Below are 18,939 nucleotides of genomic sequence, written 5' to 3'. Positions count from 1 at the left end.
CATGCAAGGCCTTATTATTGCTGTTTTAATTTAATCATTTAATATATTAATCTGTTAATAAAGCAAGATCAATCTCTCAGTAGGTTTAGAGATCAGTAATATTACATCATTAGTAAATGTTTGCAACAAGGACAAAACAATGATGTGTACAGATACACAGTAAACCAGCAAAAAGCTAATTAAACTTCTCCCTTAACTGAAAAACATTTGTTATAAGAACAGAAAAACAGGGCAATTTTTTTAATTTACTTATTTTTATCTCATCAATTCAGAAAAAAAACAAAAAAAATATTTACTATAAAAACAGAAAAATAAGGGTAATTTTTTTAGGTACTTATTTTTATCTCATCAATTCAGAATAAATAAATAAATATATAATCCCAATAAAACAGAAAAACAGGGCAATTTTTTTTTATTTACTTATTTTTATCTCATAAATTCAGAAAAAACAAAGAATATTTCCTATTTTAAAAATAAAATAAATAAATAATCCCAATAAAACAGAAAAACAGGGCATTTTTTATTTACTGATTTTTATCTCATCAATTCAGAAAAAACAAAGAATATTTCCTATTTAAAAAAAAAAAAAAAAAAACGGCAATTTTTCAACTATCTCATCAATACAGAAAAAAGAAATCTTACAAAAACAGGACAATATTTTTTATTTACTTATCTCATCAATCGTAGCTTCACTTTGGACCGTGTGAGGACTTTATCTGGACAAATTGTGGATTGTTTTGGTTAAATCAGAAGTTTTGGAAGACGGAATATAAAAAAAAAAAAAAAATCGGTAAAAAACAAAGAATATTTCCTATTTAAAAAAAAAAAAACGGCAATTTTTCAACTATCTCATCAATTCAGAAAAAAGAAATCTTACAAAAACAGGACAATATTTTTTATTTACTTATCTCATCAATCCAGAAAAAAATAAACTTTTTTCTTCCTCAGTGAATGCAATAAGATTCCATATGATGACAACATTGATCAAAATAATCGTAATTATCATCTTGGCCATAATCGTGCAGCCCTACTTTGTAAGTATTTCTTTTGTCAGCTGGTCATGTGATCTGCGCGCTCACATTGAAGGCTTGAGGGGGAGGCGGGAGCGCGCATTGGGCGGAGCCTGCGTGACCAAGTCGTCATTATTCACTGAATTTAATAACTGGAGCCAAACTTTTCTCCACTGCGGCAAAGTTTGTGTGTAGGAAGCCATCAGAGTGTTAGTTTATTAGATATTAGCTTCACTTTGGACCGTGTGAGGACTTTATCTGGACAAATTGTGGATTGTTTTGGTTAAATCAGAAGTTTTGGAAGACGGAATATATAAAAAAAAAAAAATCCGTAAAAAAGTCCCTGGTCTAAACATTCCTGAGAAGATGGACAGCTCTTTGTGAGCACAGAGGATTTATTGGATTTTGGGTGAGTTTTGTGTAACTTTTTTAGTCATTAAGTATTATTATTTAAGGAGAAAAACAATCAAACTAATACATTAATGTTCCTTATCGTTAAACCGAATTCACATCTCGCTGCTGAAACGCCATTACTCATCAAACTTACTGTGGTTTATGTTTCACATTTGAACACAATCATAAAGTGGACCTTTACACTCTTTAGGTTTGTTGATTTAGTGGTAAACGTTTACGTGTTTCGTGTTTTTCTGCTCCGTGTCCTTATCCGGGATACTCCGTGACTACGGACATTTAATGAAAGGCGCCATTAGGTAAACAACACTTTATTATTATATTAATAAACATTAATTTTACTGAGCTTCAGTGATTGTGGACAAGATGATTTAAAACCGCCGACTTTACCGCGCCAAGGATTTCAAAAACAGTTTTACCTGCGCGGGACTCTTCACTTCCTGCTCCGCACTCGTGCCGCGCTCCCATTGGCTGACCCGCGCTAAAAAGGGCGGGACCGTCGCGCTCTCTGGAGCTGGCCATTCGATGAGACGCACGTCAGTTACCGCCAATAGTACTGTAGTGTTATGATTCAAATCCCACATATTTGTTTAAAATACACCTTTATTGGTTATATTTTGACTTAAAATGTAATCTAAGTAACAGTGTTTAGCAACATAACATATCTGTGGTGCTCTTTGGAGTAAAGTGAACTTTATATGGCGGTAAATCTTTAAATACTCTTAATATTATGGTTAATATTCTCTGGCCAGATATAGGATATAAATATTGTATATTTCTGATTATTATTTTTATTATAACTTGCAACAAACATGTTAGTACAGTTCTTTAAAATCATTTTATTTTCATTCACTGAGATCTTTAATCGAACAGATATCACATATATATTTCCACGTCCTTAATCCAGAGCTGTCTGTTGTTTCATAAAGTTCACCACGATGGAGTTAATTTACAATTTTATATAACCTGATATCAATGATTTGATAGAACATTTGCACATGTCTAGTAAAGTAACAGCTACAGTAATGTGTTTGAACATCTGATTTAATGTAATTTATTTTCATTCTGTCATGGTAAAGAATAACGATCACAATTTTTTCACAAGGAATATTGACTTTCGTTGCGTTCTATGTCGAGAAAGGAGCATGGAGAAGAAAAATTATTATATTGCCTGCCCCTTACTCAATTACAGATATTAAAACAATTGGTCTGCCAAGTTTAAACTAAGATAATGATATTACAGCATTATTATTATTACTTTTTTAATAATAAATAATACGTTAACAATTTTAAGCACTTACACGTCTACTCTCAGCACCAAAATAGGAAAACAAATAACACTCTGAACACCACGTTCATAATGTCTTAGGGCGGGGTCTTTTTTTGTACAAACTGAAATACATTCAAACTACTCTTTATCTCGCTATGTAAAGAATTTTACATAAATGTAGACCATTTCAGAATAAAATAACCTTGTGTTGAAATTCTTGTGTTTTTTTTTGTGCAGACAGTGTGGAACCGACCAACCATGGGTCCCGTGACTACACCCAAAAAAGGAAGAGAGAGGGCATGTGTTGACCCTTGGACTCCAACCTCAAACCTCAAAATGCTAATCAGTGCCGCCAGTCCAGAGATCAGGAACCGTGAGAAGGAGCTGTGCACTAACAGCCAGGGACAGACCGTCCTAGACCCCTCACAGGTACAGCAGAGAACCTGTTGTTGTGTTTCTAAAGTGTTGACAGGGATGTTTAATCTTTGATTTTTAGCAGGATCTGGAAACTGAAGAGGATACTGAGAGAATAATAAGCAGGAAGGAGAAGAGTTTGGGACTGCTTTGCCATAAATTTCTCGCCCGCTACCCAGATCATCCAAACCCAGACGTCAACAACAACATCTGCCTGGACGATGTGGCCACTGAGCTCAGTACGTTTTCCATTTATCCAACATTTTGTGTTCAAATGTGTAAAGATCACAATATTTCCTCGACTCTTATTGTAGCTTCCTGTTAGCAGCCATGTTTTTGCTCTCCACAAGGCAAATGTATTTGCACAGCACATTTCATACACAAGGAAATTCAATGTGCTTTACATGACAGAAACCATTTACCAGTTTAAATGCCGTAAAAACATTAATATTAGCAGTAAAAACATAAAAATCACAAAGTAAAACATTCATTTTAGCAGTAAAAACAATAATATTAACAGTAAAGACATTACTATTAGCAGTAAAAACATTAACATCAGCAGCAAAAACATTAAAATCAGCAATAAAAACATTAAAATCACCAGTAAAGACATTACTATTGGCAGTAAAAACTTTAAAATCAGCAGTAAAACATTAAAATCAGCAGTAAAAACATTAAAATCAGTAGTAAGAACAATAATATTAGCAGTAAAGACATTAATATTAGCAGTAAAAACATTAAAATCAGCAGCAAGAACATTCAAATCAGCAATAAAAACATTCAAATCACCAGTAAAACTTTGATACGTTAATAACGTGATTTGTCTCTCGTCTGATCAGGTGTGGAGCGCCGGCGTATCTACGACATCATGAACGTGCTGGAGAGCCTCCACATGGTGAGCCGCTCCGCTAAGAACCGCTACGCGTGGCACGGCCGCTCCAAGCTGGCCCAGACCTTGTCCATCCTGAAGCAGGTGGGAGAGGAGCAGAAGTACAGCCAGCAGATGTTGAACATCAGGCAGCGCCCCACAGAGAACATCTTCGACTGCGACTCCAAGGAGAACGAGATGACGGAGGAGGAGGAGGAGGCACAGAAGGAGCTTTTCTTTGTGGAGCTACCAGGAGTGGAGTTCAGAGCAGGTGTGGGGTTCAGAACTTTATTATCTGTTCATATTCAAGATGTCGCTCCGTGTTCATAGCATGAATGCTACACGTTTGGCTAAAAATCCATGCAAATAAGAGGGGATTAAAATCAATACAGTACTGTGTGTGTATCAATACTCTGCCTAAACAATAATGAGCCTGTGTGGCATTTTTCACCTGAAAATTTAACTCAAAATTGTCTTTCTGGTCAGATTTTATTGACTTAAGAATGTCTAAATTAATATCGTATATCACCATTTTGAGAAAAGTTATCGAGATATGAGTTTTGGTCCATATCGCCCAGCCCTAGCGTGCACACACCTTCAGAAAAATATGTAAATTCCAAGCCAGGAACATAAGCAGACTTTCCTTACTTTTTTATTTTATATGTTTTTAAAAATACATATATTTTTGTTTAACTTTGCATGGTGATAAATTAATAAATATGCAGTTTATTTTGGCTTAATAGTTCAAACGGTTTGTGAGAAAGTCATAATGGGGATAATTTATTGGTTAAAAGAAATTCAGTATTTTGAGACACACAAAAAATAGCTCTATGTATTCAAATTTAAGAGAGTTAAATGCATCCAAACGTCCAAAATTTTATTAAATTTTTTTATCGGGATCCAAATCAAATCATTGGTTGAGTATATCCTTACACCCCTAATTCTAACCCTTGACTTTATTTAAAAGAGCTAATACTAATAAATTGTCCGTTGTGCCTAATTCTCCTTTTTTCCTTTGCAGCGTCTGTTAACAGCCGTAAGGATAAATCTCTGCGTGTGATGAGTCAGAAGTTCATCATGCTCTTTCTAGTGTCAGACCCTCGTGTGGTCAGTCTGGATGTTGCAGCTAAAATCCTGATCGGGGAGGACCAGGACGCGTACCAAGACGAGAACAAATACAAAAGTGAGTGAAAGAGAACCTTCTGCGGCTAAAGTTTTATCCAGATTGAGTCAGTGATGTGTAAATGAAAAGAAAAGGACAAGCTGGGACTGATTTGTGTAACTCTGTGCGTTTGTTCGTAGCTAAAGTGCGTCGGCTGTACGATATCGCTAATGTGCTGCGAAGCCTGAAGCTCATTGAGAAAGTTCACGTGAATGATCTGAGGGGGAAGAAACCAGCCTTCAAGTGGGTCGGTCCTGAAGAATTCCCCCCCGTCGAAGGTATCGTCACATTCCCACACACACACTACACACTACGCATTTTTCACTTTCTCACTCTCACTTTTCTCTCAGACTTGGAGACGTCTAAGAAGAGGGTGGCGCTACAGTCACGAGCATCTGCAGAGAACTGTGCTAAGAACCTGTTCTCATCTCCCAACAACAACAACAAGCGCGGCTTCACCCGCCACGCCTCCCTCATCAAGCTCGCCAAGAGCATCCAGGACGACCGACGTAAGATTAACTCCGCCCCCAGCAGCCCCGTCAAGATCCTCCCCAGTAAGTCCAGCGGACGCCGTCCCACTATATGCTCATCAATGAACGCTAATCTGATCAATCACTGGTGTGTCTTCAGAGCAATGCTGTGTCGGGGACGTCCCTAATAAAATGGCTCAACTCGCTGCTATTTGTAAGATTCAACTTGACCAGGAATCAGGGTGAGTTTGGATTTCATGGCTGATTTTTCTTCTCATTTCATCTTATTTTTCAACTTTATGTTTCGAATGGTCCTAAATTCATAAAAAATAGTTTAAAATATGCTACTAGTGCAGACAGTTGAGTCAATTTCTAGAAGATCTGCTGTTTTCATTTGTCACTGAAACAAACATTTCCACATTGGTTTAAACTGTTTTTAAAACCCTTCCTCAGAAAAAGACTAAATATTAGGAATGTAACAAATAAATATATATATATATATATAAGTATATCATGGCAAAGAAATGTATAACTTTATGTGCCGTTACCCTGGGGATAAGCACGATCCCCATCGTCATGAAATTCCTGGAAAAGTTATGGAATTTGAAAAAACTATTTTCTAATCTTGAAAATTCATAGAATATTTAATCTCTTCTGGAAAAGTTTTGGAAATATAGCCTATTTTATTTTAATGTTTAAAATAGGGGTGTCCCGATCCGACATCAGCCTGAAAACTAATATCTGATTAAAATTTCTCATCCCTACTGTTGCTGACTATTGTTCTCTGTTTGAGTGACATGACTTGATTTCTACACGACAAAATAAGTCATTTATAAAACTGTGCGTGGTTAAGATCACTTCAGTTAGCGTATGCTAAAAAACAGGAAATGCATACGCATAAAAAGATCTTAGGGCTTCAGAACTAAGCCAAGGATAATTGGTCAAATATTTTGGAAACATTTTTTGAAAAATTGTGAAAAAAAGTGTGGGGACCCAGGTTAAGGAAAAACGGGGGGTGGGTTCATCAACCTTTAAGTTAATGTTTTGTTGTTCCTGTTTCATGTTTTGAAAGCCAATAAAAACTTACAAATACAATTGTGTGTAATTTATCTTTTATCTTTTGTTCCAGGAGCAAAGCTGAAATAATTCAACCTCCTGTGAGGTTAAAACCAGCAGATCCTCCTCAGCCATCACCGCTAAGCCCCGCCCCTGAGCCATCAGTCTGCCTCGCCCACCCCACTCTGCTGTCAGCACAGCCCCCAGGCTCAGTGGCCTTGTGTTCCCCCCTCATCCCCGTGCTCCTGCCCCCCCAGCAGGAAGGGGCTCCCTGCCCCGTCTACCTGTGCTCATCCCTCAGGACCAACGCTGCCTCCAGGCCCCCGCCCACAAGCCTCGCCGTGCGCTCCATGACCTTTGAGGAGAAGGGTGAGGCAGCGGCGGGGGCCAGGGGCCAGCTGGTGTCTGGGGTCTCTGACGTCAGCCCCGTGGCTTTAAAGCGTCTGAACTCAGAGTTGACATCAGAGAGCTGCCCCTCCAAAGCCAAGAGGGTTGACCCCAACTTCAAGGTAAAATATAATAACTAGTTTAGTTTTTTAATAGTTTAGATCAGTGATTATCAACGTTTTTAATCAGCGACCCCCAAAATAAAGGTCTCAGAGACCAGGGACCCCCACTGTAGCTGAAGGTGGTTTAGTATTATTTGCTTTATCGTATATAGTCATCTTTAAGATGTGAATCCTTGTTTTAAACTAAAATGGGTTAAAACTGACCAAAAACGGTGGAAAAAAATTAAATAACAATACATTTTAACTATAATGCACTTTACAATTGAGACAAATCTCAAGGTACAATATGAATAAAAACAGGCTTAAAAATATTAAACAGAAAGTGAGTCGTACAATATTGAAAAGAAACAGCTGGTGGCTAAAAGTGAAAATAATGGGTCAACATATAGAAACAATAGGTGGGAAAGGTGGTGGTAAGGGTTTATAAGTGCTGAAAATGTCATGAAAGTGGGAAAAAATGTGCAGAAAATGCATTGAAATGTGATGAATAAATGGGAGAAATAGAGCAAAAATTAATGCAATAATGAAGAGATGAAAATATGGCATGTTTGGTGTCATTGCAGAAAAATAAGCAAAAAGAGGCTCAAGTTGTTTGAAAAATATTCCTAGTTTCTTGAAGGCATCTGGTGACCCCCATACCAGTGTCTCGCAACCCCAAGGTTGAGAACCACTGGTTTAGAGTCATTTTTTTTGTAATATATGTGATTCCTGCTGTTTTGAAGATATATATTTATATATACATATTTTTTTGATTATTTCAGGACACTTCACCAAAGCTGGGTCACATCCTCCAGGTCCGTCTCAAAGCCCGTCGTGGAGCTCAGCTGACCAGTCGTCCTCGTGCCCTCCACCTGGATCCAGAGTTCGTCAACACACCTGGCCCCGCTGGTGCTAATCCCCCCATAGAGCAATGCCTGGAGGTGTTTCTGGACAAAGAGGACAAAACCAGTGAGAGTGAGGCGGGATTAGGGCCCATCAGGGCGGTGCCGCTCACGCCCGGACAGTTTCACACTGAGGTACAGCCACTAAAATGCTCCGCGTCATCATTTATAGAGAGTTTAGAAGTTTTCATCATTTGCCTCTTGTTCCAGACTTTAGTACCAGCAGGATACTTGATTCCAATCTCCCAGCAGTCGTTCATCGCTTATAAGGAAATCCAAAGTTCAGGAGAAAACTGCAGGGCGTCACCATCCAATATCTTCCAAACTCCAACCGCAGGTACCTTTCTTTTTCAATCTCATGTTTTACTGCATGTATACGATAATAGGGATGAGAAATAAGATTTTTCATCTGCATTTTTGTACAACTAATACGATTACACTGATATCTCACTCTTAGGGCTGGGCGACATGGACCAAAACTCATATTGCAATGTTTTTTTCTCAAAATGGCGATATACGATATGAATCTTGATTTATTTATTTTTTCTACTCAATAAAGTCTTACCATGAATTCAACTCTGAGTTAAATTTGCTGATGCAAAATTCCACACAGGTCACATTTATTAACAAACAGCTGCACAGTATATGCCACTTTAGTGTTTTTCTCCTGTAAGGGACAGCACGTGTGAGTGAGTTCTGTAGTGTTGCTTGTTTAGGGAAAGGTCTGGGTTAGGACGCACTCAGAAATTCATCAAACTGTGCTTTTTATGGTGTTCTGACCAGCAACGACTCCTGAAACCAGTATTTTAATACAAAATAACATAAAAATATATCTTTATAGGAAATATTGTCATTTTTTTTATATCGCCAAAATAAAATAAAAATTCATACATCTTGAATCTCAATATATTGCCCAGGTCTACTTAGACTGGGCTGTTATTTAGGAAAGTGAATTGTTAAATCTAGGGCTGCACGATTATGGCTAAAATGATCATCACGATTATTTTTTTTTAATCAATATTGTAATTAAAATTATTTGTCATATTAAGGGAAAAATCTGTTTTTATTGCACTGACTTTAAACAAACATGTGTGCAGTTTACAGTGCACAATTAGGCTTTAGATTTAAATTATAATTTAAAAAATAACCCCAAGTTTTTAAAATGTACCAAAGCCTCACTGAATAAATCCACAGCCTGTATTTTAAATGTAAATATTGCCGACAATCAGGTGAATTTAATTGTGGCAACCAACACGTGATTACAATTAAAATGTTTTAGAAATACTGTACATCTACATTTTCAAACAAAGTAAATTATGATCCCATCAAAGGCCTAAAATATGCTGGAACGACTGGTTATCATGGTCCAATGGTCACAAACAAAATCAATTAACTGTTGGATTTTAATGTAGTGTGTAGAGCGAACATTTGGACATACTTTTGTCCTTTTATGATGATATTAAATAAACATAAAGTTAGCAGAGGATGAGGTGTTTATATCACTGGGACTCACATCCTGTCTATTCACCATCCTAAATAAGTAATATCCACTATTATTATTATGTATTATTATTTTTTGCATGATGACTGTAAAACATTCCAAATTTAAAGGTGTGAAATTCCAAAGCGGTGGTTTAAACAGCGTCTCTTTCCACTCAGGGTCCCGCCCATGTCCAGCCCAGGAGGTCACGCCCACCAGCCTACGCCTTCACAAGCTCACTGCCACCCCCTCCCCACTTGGCGTCCAGCAGGCACACCGCCTCCACAGCCCCAGTCCGGCCATCCTGAACTTCACGCTGCAGAACCTGGGGCTGATCTCCAACCCCGTGGCGCAGACGCCCGAGCCCCCCAACGGGCTGCCCAGCCCACTGAGCCTGCAGCAGAGAGGCATGCTGTTCATCAAACCTGGGTCTCCTGTACCTGTGCATCAGGCTGCTTCACCACAGCAGGTGGCCTTCATCAGCCTACAGCAGGTAGCAAACATTACTGCTGAGTCATTCAGTTCAGCTGTGATCATTAATGATGAGTCAGCAAACACTGAAACAAGGTTGGGCTCAATTATAATTACATCTTCAGTTATTCATGCTCAATTACAACTCAATTATGATTATGGTGACCAACGTTTTTTTTTCCTGTTGCAATTAAAATTACAAATCTTTTTACAATTACATTCAGTTACAATTCATCACAATTGCTGAGTCTGAAATAAATAAGCCCATAAAGCAAAACCTTCCTCTTGTGTTAGCATTCTGTTAGCATCCCTTATGATAACAGGTCACTTTTGACCCATGTCTTAAAGCTGCAGTATGTAAGTTTAAGGAGTTTAAGGAGGGGGGGGCATAATTTAATTGGGTCAAAAATCTTCTCCATTAACACAAGATAAAGTTCATACATTTGTCACGATGTCTCTATTGAGGAAAAAGTTGCTAAGAGCATTCATAAAAGACAACAGTAAGGGAGGCTAAGTTTCAGTTTCAAATGGAGCGGAGAGAGGATTCTACAAACTGCAGCTTTAAATCAGCTGTAAAATACATTAAAAAAAAACACATCATCTATCATCTAAATTACCTTGTTAAGATTCTTTATCCATGAAAATATTAGTTTTAATATTTGTGGTGCCTTTTTTCTGTCAGTATACCCCTCGATTTAAATATTAAAACGATCCTTAAAGGTGCAATATGTCTTAAATACCAAAAATAAAAATTTGAGTGTTAAGAAACATGTCCTTAGCTGTCATGCCATATATGATTATATATACATTAATAAATATTGCTGTTAACTACGTATGTGTAAGACAGAACTGTAACATGGTTCCCCAGGTTTGCGTTTATTTAAATTGTAAATGACAGTCGGCATGACGATACATCACGATTCAAGATATATTGTTTTTAAATTTGGCGATATAGAAAATGACATCACCTATTTCGATATTTATATTTTTATATCTTATTTTGTTTTAAAATACGTGTTTTACTTCTCAGAACAGCATGAAATTCACAGTTTTATGGACCACTGAGTGCGTCCTAACCCAGACCTTCCCCTAATCAAGCCACGCTACAGAACTCACTCACACGTGCTGTCCCCTAGAGGAGGAACAGGCAAAAGTGTTCATAAATTTGTTTATCATTTTTAATCAGCAAATTTAACGCTTTTGAATTAAATTATCAAGATTTATATCGTTATTTTGAGAAAACATCTTAAGATATGCGTTTTGGTCCATATCGCCCAGCCCTATGTGACAGTTTTTATAGAATTTTCATGCAAATTACAATAACAGAGTCAATTATCTGAACTCAGTTACAATTCAATTAATATTACAACAGCAACAGATTTTTTTCATTTATCATTACAGTTACATCATAATTGTAATTAATTATCAGTTAAACCATTACAATTATGATTGACTCCCATCCCTGCTCTTTTTTGTCTCACAGCCTCTGATGACCACGCCCAAAGGGACGGCGTTGCACCCGCACACCTTCTTTCACACCCCAGTCCCTCTGTCGCCTCTGGCTGCCGTGGTAACCAGCGCCGGACACGCTGCTCCAAAGCCCGTTTACATCCCTCAGAGGAAGCTGGACGTCACCACGGAGGAGTCGTGAGGACCAGGTCCCCACGTTGTCACACAGTGTGCGTATTCTGACAGTATTTGTTCAATCTGAACATTTCAAACAGCTCCGCCTCGCTGATGTCAGATGTTCCATCGCTAACACTATTGTCATTGGTTCTACTGGTAATGCAAAGCTGGTGAAAACGTTGGGAACAAAATGAACATCTTTCAATTTATATGCGAAGATTCAATTTCATTTTATTTTTTTTAATTTTACTACAAATGTGAATGCTTTGAGTTTTTAATCACCAAGAAGAGTAAATGTTGCGTCTGTGCTGTAGGGACCTGTGTGTACTGTAACGGCCACATGCACAGAATATGTGAATATTTGTGAAAGTCTAAGAAATGATAATTTATGAGAAAGTGAATCCTCTGGCTTGATTAAAATAGTAAATAAAGTTTTATGTTTTCCGTAATGGAATTAAACGATGTTTGTCTTTATTAAAACCTGATGGTTGTCAACATGTGGTGATTGGTCATCCTCTCATCTTAAGACCGTTACCATGGAAACATACAGTGACTTCTATCAAAATGTTGCGTGTCCATCAAATACTTAAAAGCTGACAAACAGCAGCTTGGATTCAAAAGTTGTTACCATGGAAACAGAGTCAGAATTAAAATATCTTTTTTTTTTTACTTTGCACATGCTGTCAAAGGTCAACATTACAAGAAATGCAGTATTTTTAAAAACTGCAACGCATGTTTTGTTATTGCAATTAAATAACAACCCACATCCCAGCACCAAAGCCCTCGAGGGGAGGGCCCAGAGAGACCCTAGCTGAGGAGCAAAGACCTACGCCCAGTAGATGGCCAGAGCTGCACCGAACAGGCAGCAGAGACCGGACCCCAGGCCAGAAGGAACCGGAACAGAAGCAGCACCGGTAGCAGCCCGCCCAATGATGCTGCAAGTCACCCCACCGGCCCCCAGGCGCATTGGCCGAGCGCCCCAGATCACCCTTCATCGATGCCGCCAACGTGATGAGCCTTAATTATGTCAAAGTCAGGACCCCAGCCAAAGCGTCATACTGGTATGCAACGCGGACAGCCCCGAGGTGGCAGAGCCACAGACCCCGGCCCCACAGGGGCCACCTCGCGCCTAACCCGCAGGCATGCAAGGGCGCAGCCCAAGCACCCTCCACGGAAGACCCCCGCCAAGATCGGCCCAGCCAGCAGGCTAAGCCCGCCGGACCCCAAGAGCACCCCCTAGGCCCGCAAATCATGGAGAACACCCCAAAGGCAACAGGTAGATGAGATGAGACAAGCACCAAGCCATACCCAAAGGGAAGAGGCACTATCACGCTCTGCAAGGCCGACACCGCCCGGAGAGACCCCCACAAAGAGAGCGCCCAACAACCAGTCCATCGCAGGGCAACACAAACAGACAAGTGCTTAATCCAATGTGTTATTTCCTTGTATCGATACAATCAATTAATTACTTTTTGAAACAATTTTCGATCGTTCAATGTCATCTGGAAGGCCAACTTGCCGAGCACAGATCGATGTAGTTGAATTGTAGGATTATAAATCGATTCATCGATCCAATGATGAATCGTTACACCTTGAGAATAAAAACATCTGAGGGCTTATCTTGTTGCTGTGTGTGTAACAGTATAAACAAAAACATCATCAAAAACGAATTCTAGATAATAAAAAGGTATCTGGGGTCACCAGAAACTTGTGATATAAAAATAGGGTCTCGACCCCAAAAAGGTTGTGAACCTCAGCTTTATTCTTACCCTTTCCAGGCAGTTATACTAGTATTTATAGGAGCTGTGTGTGAAAAGAGGTTATTTCAGTGATGGGTGAATAGTTGAGCTGTGTGTTCATGTTCAGATGAGCTGTAGTTGTTCAATGGGACGCTTGGAGTTTCTACCATTAATGCATATAATCCAGTAACGTAGCACAGCTGTCAGGCCTGTGTGTGCTGATGGTTCCAGTTTCCTCCAGAACAAATGTCGGCTGATTGTTTGAGACTGTGATGAAGGGTCCGAGGGCTCTGCTGTGTCACCAGTTATTTTAGGACCATGGTTTCATGAGGCGTCACAAAGGGACAGAGGTGGTGGAGAAGTGGACGCTACTTAAACGATGCAACAGAGCTCACAGCCACTCTGAGACTGGACTGTGGTTCAAGGTAAGGACATGTTGGCTTTTTACTGCTTTCTCTCTATGTTTTAGATCCCTATGGGTGCAGAATGTAAGAGCTCAGTCAGTTTCATAGCAGAAGTATTTTGAATGTTTAGCTCACTTTCCGCTGATATAGCAAATTTTTCTCTCATATGACAGCTGCTTATACTATTGTTAAACATGAAAAATGAATCTAAATGTAAATGTTAAATCTAAATGTTTACATTTAACATTTTTCCTTACACCTGTTACATCTTGTGGTGTGGATGGTGAAGACAAAAAGTTGGTGTAGAAGAAGAAACATTATCATGAAACACTCCCAAATTCTTGTGAAAAACATCATGTATTATTACTTAGAAATTACCTATTACTCTGTTCATACACATTGAACTTTATTTTTTAATTATTTTATTCATAAAATAAATAAAATGAGTGTACTTATTACATAAGTACACTCATATGCATTTGGCTAGAGTCAATTCTTTATTCAAAAAGAGTCTAAACCTTTAATAAGCACAATAAAAGATGATGGATTCTAGGTGTCTAATATGAATTGGGCCAGTTTAAAGTAAAATTCACTCAAATTGATTAAAGCATTTTTTTTTCTTACACCCTTAGGGCCAAAGAACCTTTTCCTTATGATGTCATTACAGATGAATATTAAAAGTAGATCACACATTTAGGCTATATTTATAGAGAGAAGCAATGCAGTGATGATGACACTGATTATTTGTCTTTGTGTAAAGCAGGGGTGTCCAATTCCGGTCCTCGAGGGCCACTATCCAGCATGTTTTAGATGTTTCCCTCTTCCAACACACCTGATTCAAATGATCAACTCCTCATCCAGCTCTGCAGAAGCCTGATAACGATCCTAATCATTTGAATCAGGTGTGTTGGAAGAGGGAAACATCTAAAACATGCTGGATAGTGGCCCTCGAGGACCGGAATTGGACACCCCTGGTGTAAAGGGACGTGTTTAGGTCAGTAATATTTTTATCATTTTTTTTCCAAGATGCCAAACTGGGGAGGCGGTGCTAAGTGTGGAGCGTGTGAGAAGACGGTCTACCACGCAGAGGAGATCCAGTGTAATGGGAGGAGCTTCCATAAGATCTGCTTCATCTGCAGTGAGTGGAAAGTTTGGGGTTTGGGCAGGTCGCCAGTTCACCACAGAGCTCACACACACACACACACACACACCTATAATGCAGGACAAAGTGTGTGGTGGTCACATGGTGTCCCTGTGTGCTACAGGACCATGGAGCAGAGGACAGCTTTGAAACCTTGACACAATCCTTTTTCTGCACAAGAACATGGATTATCCTTAGTTTAGATATATGGATTATGTAAATAGTTCCACTGGGTCTCTTGCGTGCACCTAGCGCCTGTTTGTGTTTGACGTTTGCTTGTTTGCCCGTGCTCTGATCTGTTCTGTTCACATTGACAGTTGATTAATAAAAGCAGGCTTACCACTAAAACACACATAAATATGTCGACGAAAAAATGCAACGCGATACGCACACTCTGTGACGTGACCTTTTACTGCAAGAATTTAGCGCATGCCTCCGCGGAACCAAACAGTAGTTTTGTTGTTGTTGTTGTTCTTCTTCTTCTTCTTCTTCTTCTTCTTCTTCTTCTTCTTCTTCTTCTTCTTCTTCTTCTTCTTCTTCTTCTTCTTCTTCTTCTTCTTCTTCTTCTTCTTCTTCTTCTTCTTCTTCTTCTTCTTCTTCTTCTCTTCTCCTCCTCCTCCTCCTCCTCCTCCTCCTCCTCCTCCTCCTCCTCCTCCTCCTCCTCCTCCTCCTCCTCCTGTATATCCGAGCCTGTGGTCATGTGACTGCCGTAAAGTGATATGTTCTCCAGGTCACATGACCTGGCCAAAGACGGTCCGTCTCTCCAAACTTATATAGTCGATATCCTAAGAGGACACCCTCACTCGGAGCATTGATACTGTCAAGCACTGTATATTGACCTGAGGAATCATTTAAAATAACTCATATGGGTCAACTCTTTAAGTCCGCGGTGCCTTTAAATAATTTATTTTGAGAAATAGATAAATATGTAAATATTGTGACTCTATGGCATACAGCTGCAGCTAGTCTGGGACCAAGGGACCTCCTTGGTTTCCAGTTCATGCAAAAGGCCAACACTCAAATCTTTTAAATGAATATCATATGAAGCAGTCAATACACCTCATATGTAAATATTGTGACTCTTCCCTGCCTCTCTGCCTACTGTTCTTGGTTCTGCCTGTCCATCCATCCTCACCTCATGGTCACTTGTCGTCCTTCCTTCCAAAAACCCAAATCTCCTGCAGCTGCTGCTCCATCAGTCTGCGTGACTGCTGCTTCTAGTGGGAGCTGTGACAGGCCTCTGGGATGTGTTAAGTGTTCATCCTTTCTCCAACATTGAGCTAACCCCCCAGTGCGTGGCTACAAATAGAAACACAAGACATGTGTGTGTGTAATGGCATTGCTGAGTGATAAAACCAGCTTTAATGGAGCCTGATTTAACCTTTTGGTGATGTTTCTGAACTCTTTCACACAGTGACCTGCAGGAAAGCACTGGACAGCACCACGGTAGCAGCACACGAATCTGAGATCTACTGCAAGTCCTGTTATGGTAAGAAGTACGGACCCAAAGGCTACGGATACGGCCAAGGAGCTGGAGCTCTGAGCTCGGATCCTGCAGGACCGTGTGGAGCCTCTCAGGAGTACGTACTGTATAAACAGAACAATGTAGTGAGAGTCAATGACAGGTTAACGTTTTACAATATACTGATGATACACAGCTTTACACTATGGCAGAGATGGGCATCTTTTATCACAGCAGGGGCCACAAATATGTGATAAATAAAAAAATGATGACTTATCTGAGCAATAATACACAAAAGAAGAAAAGGATTTGTGGGTGTTGTTTTTTTTTTTACATTTTATCTCTCATTTTGTGTAAGTTTGTTGTTTTGTGTTAATGAAATTATATTTATTTGGTATATTTTTCTGTCATTTTGTATAATTTTCTCTGTTTTTTTGGGGGGGGAACTTAAATTTTCTCTCATTTTGTGTGCGTTTTGTTGTTATTTTAAGTATTTTTCTTGTTTTGTATAATTTTCCGTCATTTTGAGTATTCTTTGTTTTCAATTTGTATATTTTTTCTCCTTTTGTGTATTTGTTGTTTTCTGAGTCATTGATTTCATTTTTGTCGTGGTCTGTGTTTTTCAAGTCACCTTGGGTGAAAATGGTGTCATTTTGTCTCATTTTGTGTTTTTGTAGCTGTCTTGTGAGTTTTGTGAGTAATAGTGAAAGTATTTTTGTTCTCCTAATACAGTGGTTCTCAATTTTGTCATAAAAATAACATAAATAAAACATAACAGATATATGTATTAATAAAGTTCAAAGAAAGTAATATTTTCTATTTTTCATGCTCAATGTACAAGGACATTTTAGCGAATGGCTTTTTATCCTGCATGTGTAGTTTGTCTGATAAGCTATTACAAAGAAGCGTATACCTTAATCTTGTAATATAATACTTTACCATGCTAATGCTCTACTTCTTGGTCTACTGAAGACTGACGAGGAGCACAAAGAGAGCTGACATTGACCAATGGGCTTTGTTTCGGGATTGGTTTTATTATCCTTTCGTCTGCCTTGACATTCTCTAAAGGTCTTTGTGCCTGTTATATTTCATTAAAAAGTAGAGTTAAAAAATGGTTCTCTTTAGGCCTAAAGCGCATCCAGCCAATTCCAGCCCCAGTTCCAACAAGTTTTCCCAGAAGTTTGGAAGTTCAGATCGTTGCCCTCGCTGCTCCAAGGCGGTTTACGCTGCAGAGAAGGTGATGGGAGCAGGAAAGGTAAGAAATGTCCCATTTATCAAACTTAACATTAAGTCAGACTTGATACACAATTGTGTGTGTGTGTTTGTAGCCATGGCATAAAACCTGTTTCCGCTGTGCAATCTGTGGTAAAAGTCTGGAATCGACCACAGTGACGGACAAGGATGGAGAGTTATACTGTAAAGGTATTTACACACACACACATTTTATAAGATACACATCAGTTTTTATAAAACATAACTGATCATTTGTTTGGTCTTTTTCTTCCCAGTTTGTTACGCCAAAAACTTTGGCCCCAAGGGGTTCGGCCTGGGGAACGAGGCCATGCTGGAGTAACAGGTGTCCAAATCCACTCTGATATCTACAGATGCAGCACTCAAATTTATTCAGCACTAAATAAATCAGTTTTTGTTGACAGGAACAGTATCATTTATTTGTGTCGATAATGTTTCCCCTCCTCAAACGCATTCCCACTGAGTCTAATAATGCACTACAGGCATTATTATTTCAAACTTAATTATAAATCCCATTTTCATTCATGAATAAGTTTGTGCAATCTATAATTGAACTAAATGAATAAATCAGCATAAAATGCAATTAGCACACCATGTTAATTCATTTACACGGCTGTGTTCCTGCAGCTCTAATTAAAGCCGTTTGTCTCGCTAAACGACGTTTGAGAATGTGACGACGCAGGCTTTTAGCGACTGGGGGAACAAAAGGTCAAAGTCACTGCATATTTATCTGGAAGAACCTGATAAGAGACACTTTTAGCATTTGGTTGCATGTACTGATGAGAAACAACACCTATGAACCATAAAATTAGGACCGCTGCCTAACAATGCTCAGCTCATCAGGTTTTAGTGTACACGGCTATAAGTTATAACTATAAGGTCATCATCTATAGTTAGCTTGTTGTTGCTGTGTCAGTTACCCTCTTAACGTACGTCATACAATTTATCCTCACCTAAGCGGATTAGGGCAAAAATCAAGAATTAAGCCAAGATGTCGAGATTAAAGTTGAGATTTGAAGAATAAAGTGGAAATATGTAGAGATCTCGAAAATAAGCTCAAAATACAATATTGTGATAAAAGTCGAAGGTTTGTCATGAAGTCAAATCTACAGAAGCTGACGAGGGTCAATTCTCCATATACCACAACAAACAGCAGATTTTGACCATCTACAAAATGACATGTATACATTAATGTGTTAAACTATACTTTGAAGTTAGATTTAATAATGTAGTGATTCTCTTTTTTAGCTGGTAATCTCTTGAGAGGTGCACAGTGAACGTGACTTCAGCAACTCTTGTGATTAACATTCAAAA

General features: G+C 38.8%; 2 protein-coding genes across 3 annotated transcripts; both read left to right on the top strand.

Annotated features, from left to right (window-relative positions):
• The first annotated feature begins 1,138 nt into the window (after positions 1-1,138).
• Positions 1,139-11,941, top strand: e2f8 (E2F transcription factor 8). Of its 2 annotated transcripts, none has more exons than XM_028439773.1 (13): positions 1,139-1,419; positions 2,929-3,120; positions 3,191-3,344; positions 3,945-4,244; positions 4,995-5,156; positions 5,276-5,413; positions 5,486-5,689; positions 5,766-5,847; positions 6,735-7,170; positions 7,932-8,186; positions 8,262-8,388; positions 9,711-10,024; positions 11,486-11,941. In XM_028439773.1, the coding sequence occupies exons 2-13, from the start codon at positions 2,950-2,952 to the stop codon at positions 11,651-11,653; spliced, it is 2,511 nt and encodes an 836-aa protein (XP_028295574.1). In that variant the 5' UTR covers positions 1,139-1,419; positions 2,929-2,949; the 3' UTR covers positions 11,654-11,941. The 2 variants fall into 2 exon arrangements, with proteins under 2 accessions (XP_028295574.1, XP_028295566.1); XM_028439765.1 differs by having other exon boundaries at positions 3,188-3,344.
• Positions 11,942-13,668: 1,727 nt separating this feature from the next.
• Positions 13,669-18,032, top strand: csrp3 (cysteine and glycine-rich protein 3 (cardiac LIM protein)). The gene is made up of 6 exons (XM_028437673.1): positions 13,669-13,792; positions 14,798-14,909; positions 16,327-16,492; positions 17,500-17,629; positions 17,703-17,796; positions 17,883-18,032. The coding sequence occupies exons 1-6, from the start codon at positions 13,694-13,696 to the stop codon at positions 17,945-17,947; spliced, it is 666 nt and encodes a 221-aa protein (XP_028293474.1). The 5' UTR covers positions 13,669-13,693; the 3' UTR covers positions 17,948-18,032.
• The last annotated feature ends 907 nt before the right edge of the window (positions 18,033-18,939 follow it).

This window comes from Gouania willdenowi, chromosome 3 (assembly GCF_900634775.1).
Source record: "Gouania willdenowi chromosome 3, fGouWil2.1, whole genome shotgun sequence".
Lineage (NCBI taxonomy): Eukaryota > Metazoa > Chordata > Actinopteri > Blenniiformes > Gobiesocidae > Gouania > Gouania willdenowi.
Note: the sequence above shows the minus strand (reverse complement) of the source record. Positions and strands in the feature narration are given on the sequence as shown.

Excerpts from the sequence above, each read along its gene's own strand:
- e2f8 (XM_028439765.1), top strand. The coding sequence starts at position 2,950 with ATGGGTCCCGTGACTACACCCAAAAAAGGAAGAGAGAGGGCATGTGTT. Across the intron at positions 5,848-6,734 it reads CAACTTGACCAGGAATCAGG|GAGCAAAGCTGAAATAATTC; the intron begins GTGAGTTTGGAT and ends CTTTTGTTCCAG. Across the intron at positions 7,171-7,931 it reads GGGTTGACCCCAACTTCAAG|GACACTTCACCAAAGCTGGG; the intron begins GTAAAATATAAT and ends TGATTATTTCAG.
- csrp3 (XM_028437673.1), top strand. The coding sequence starts at position 13,694 with ATGAGGCGTCACAAAGGGACAGAGGTGGTGGAGAAGTGGACGCTACTT. Across the intron at positions 16,493-17,499 it reads CCGTGTGGAGCCTCTCAGGA|GCCTAAAGCGCATCCAGCCA; the intron begins GTACGTACTGTA and ends GGTTCTCTTTAG. Across the intron at positions 17,630-17,702 it reads AGGTGATGGGAGCAGGAAAG|CCATGGCATAAAACCTGTTT; the intron begins GTAAGAAATGTC and ends GTGTGTTTGTAG.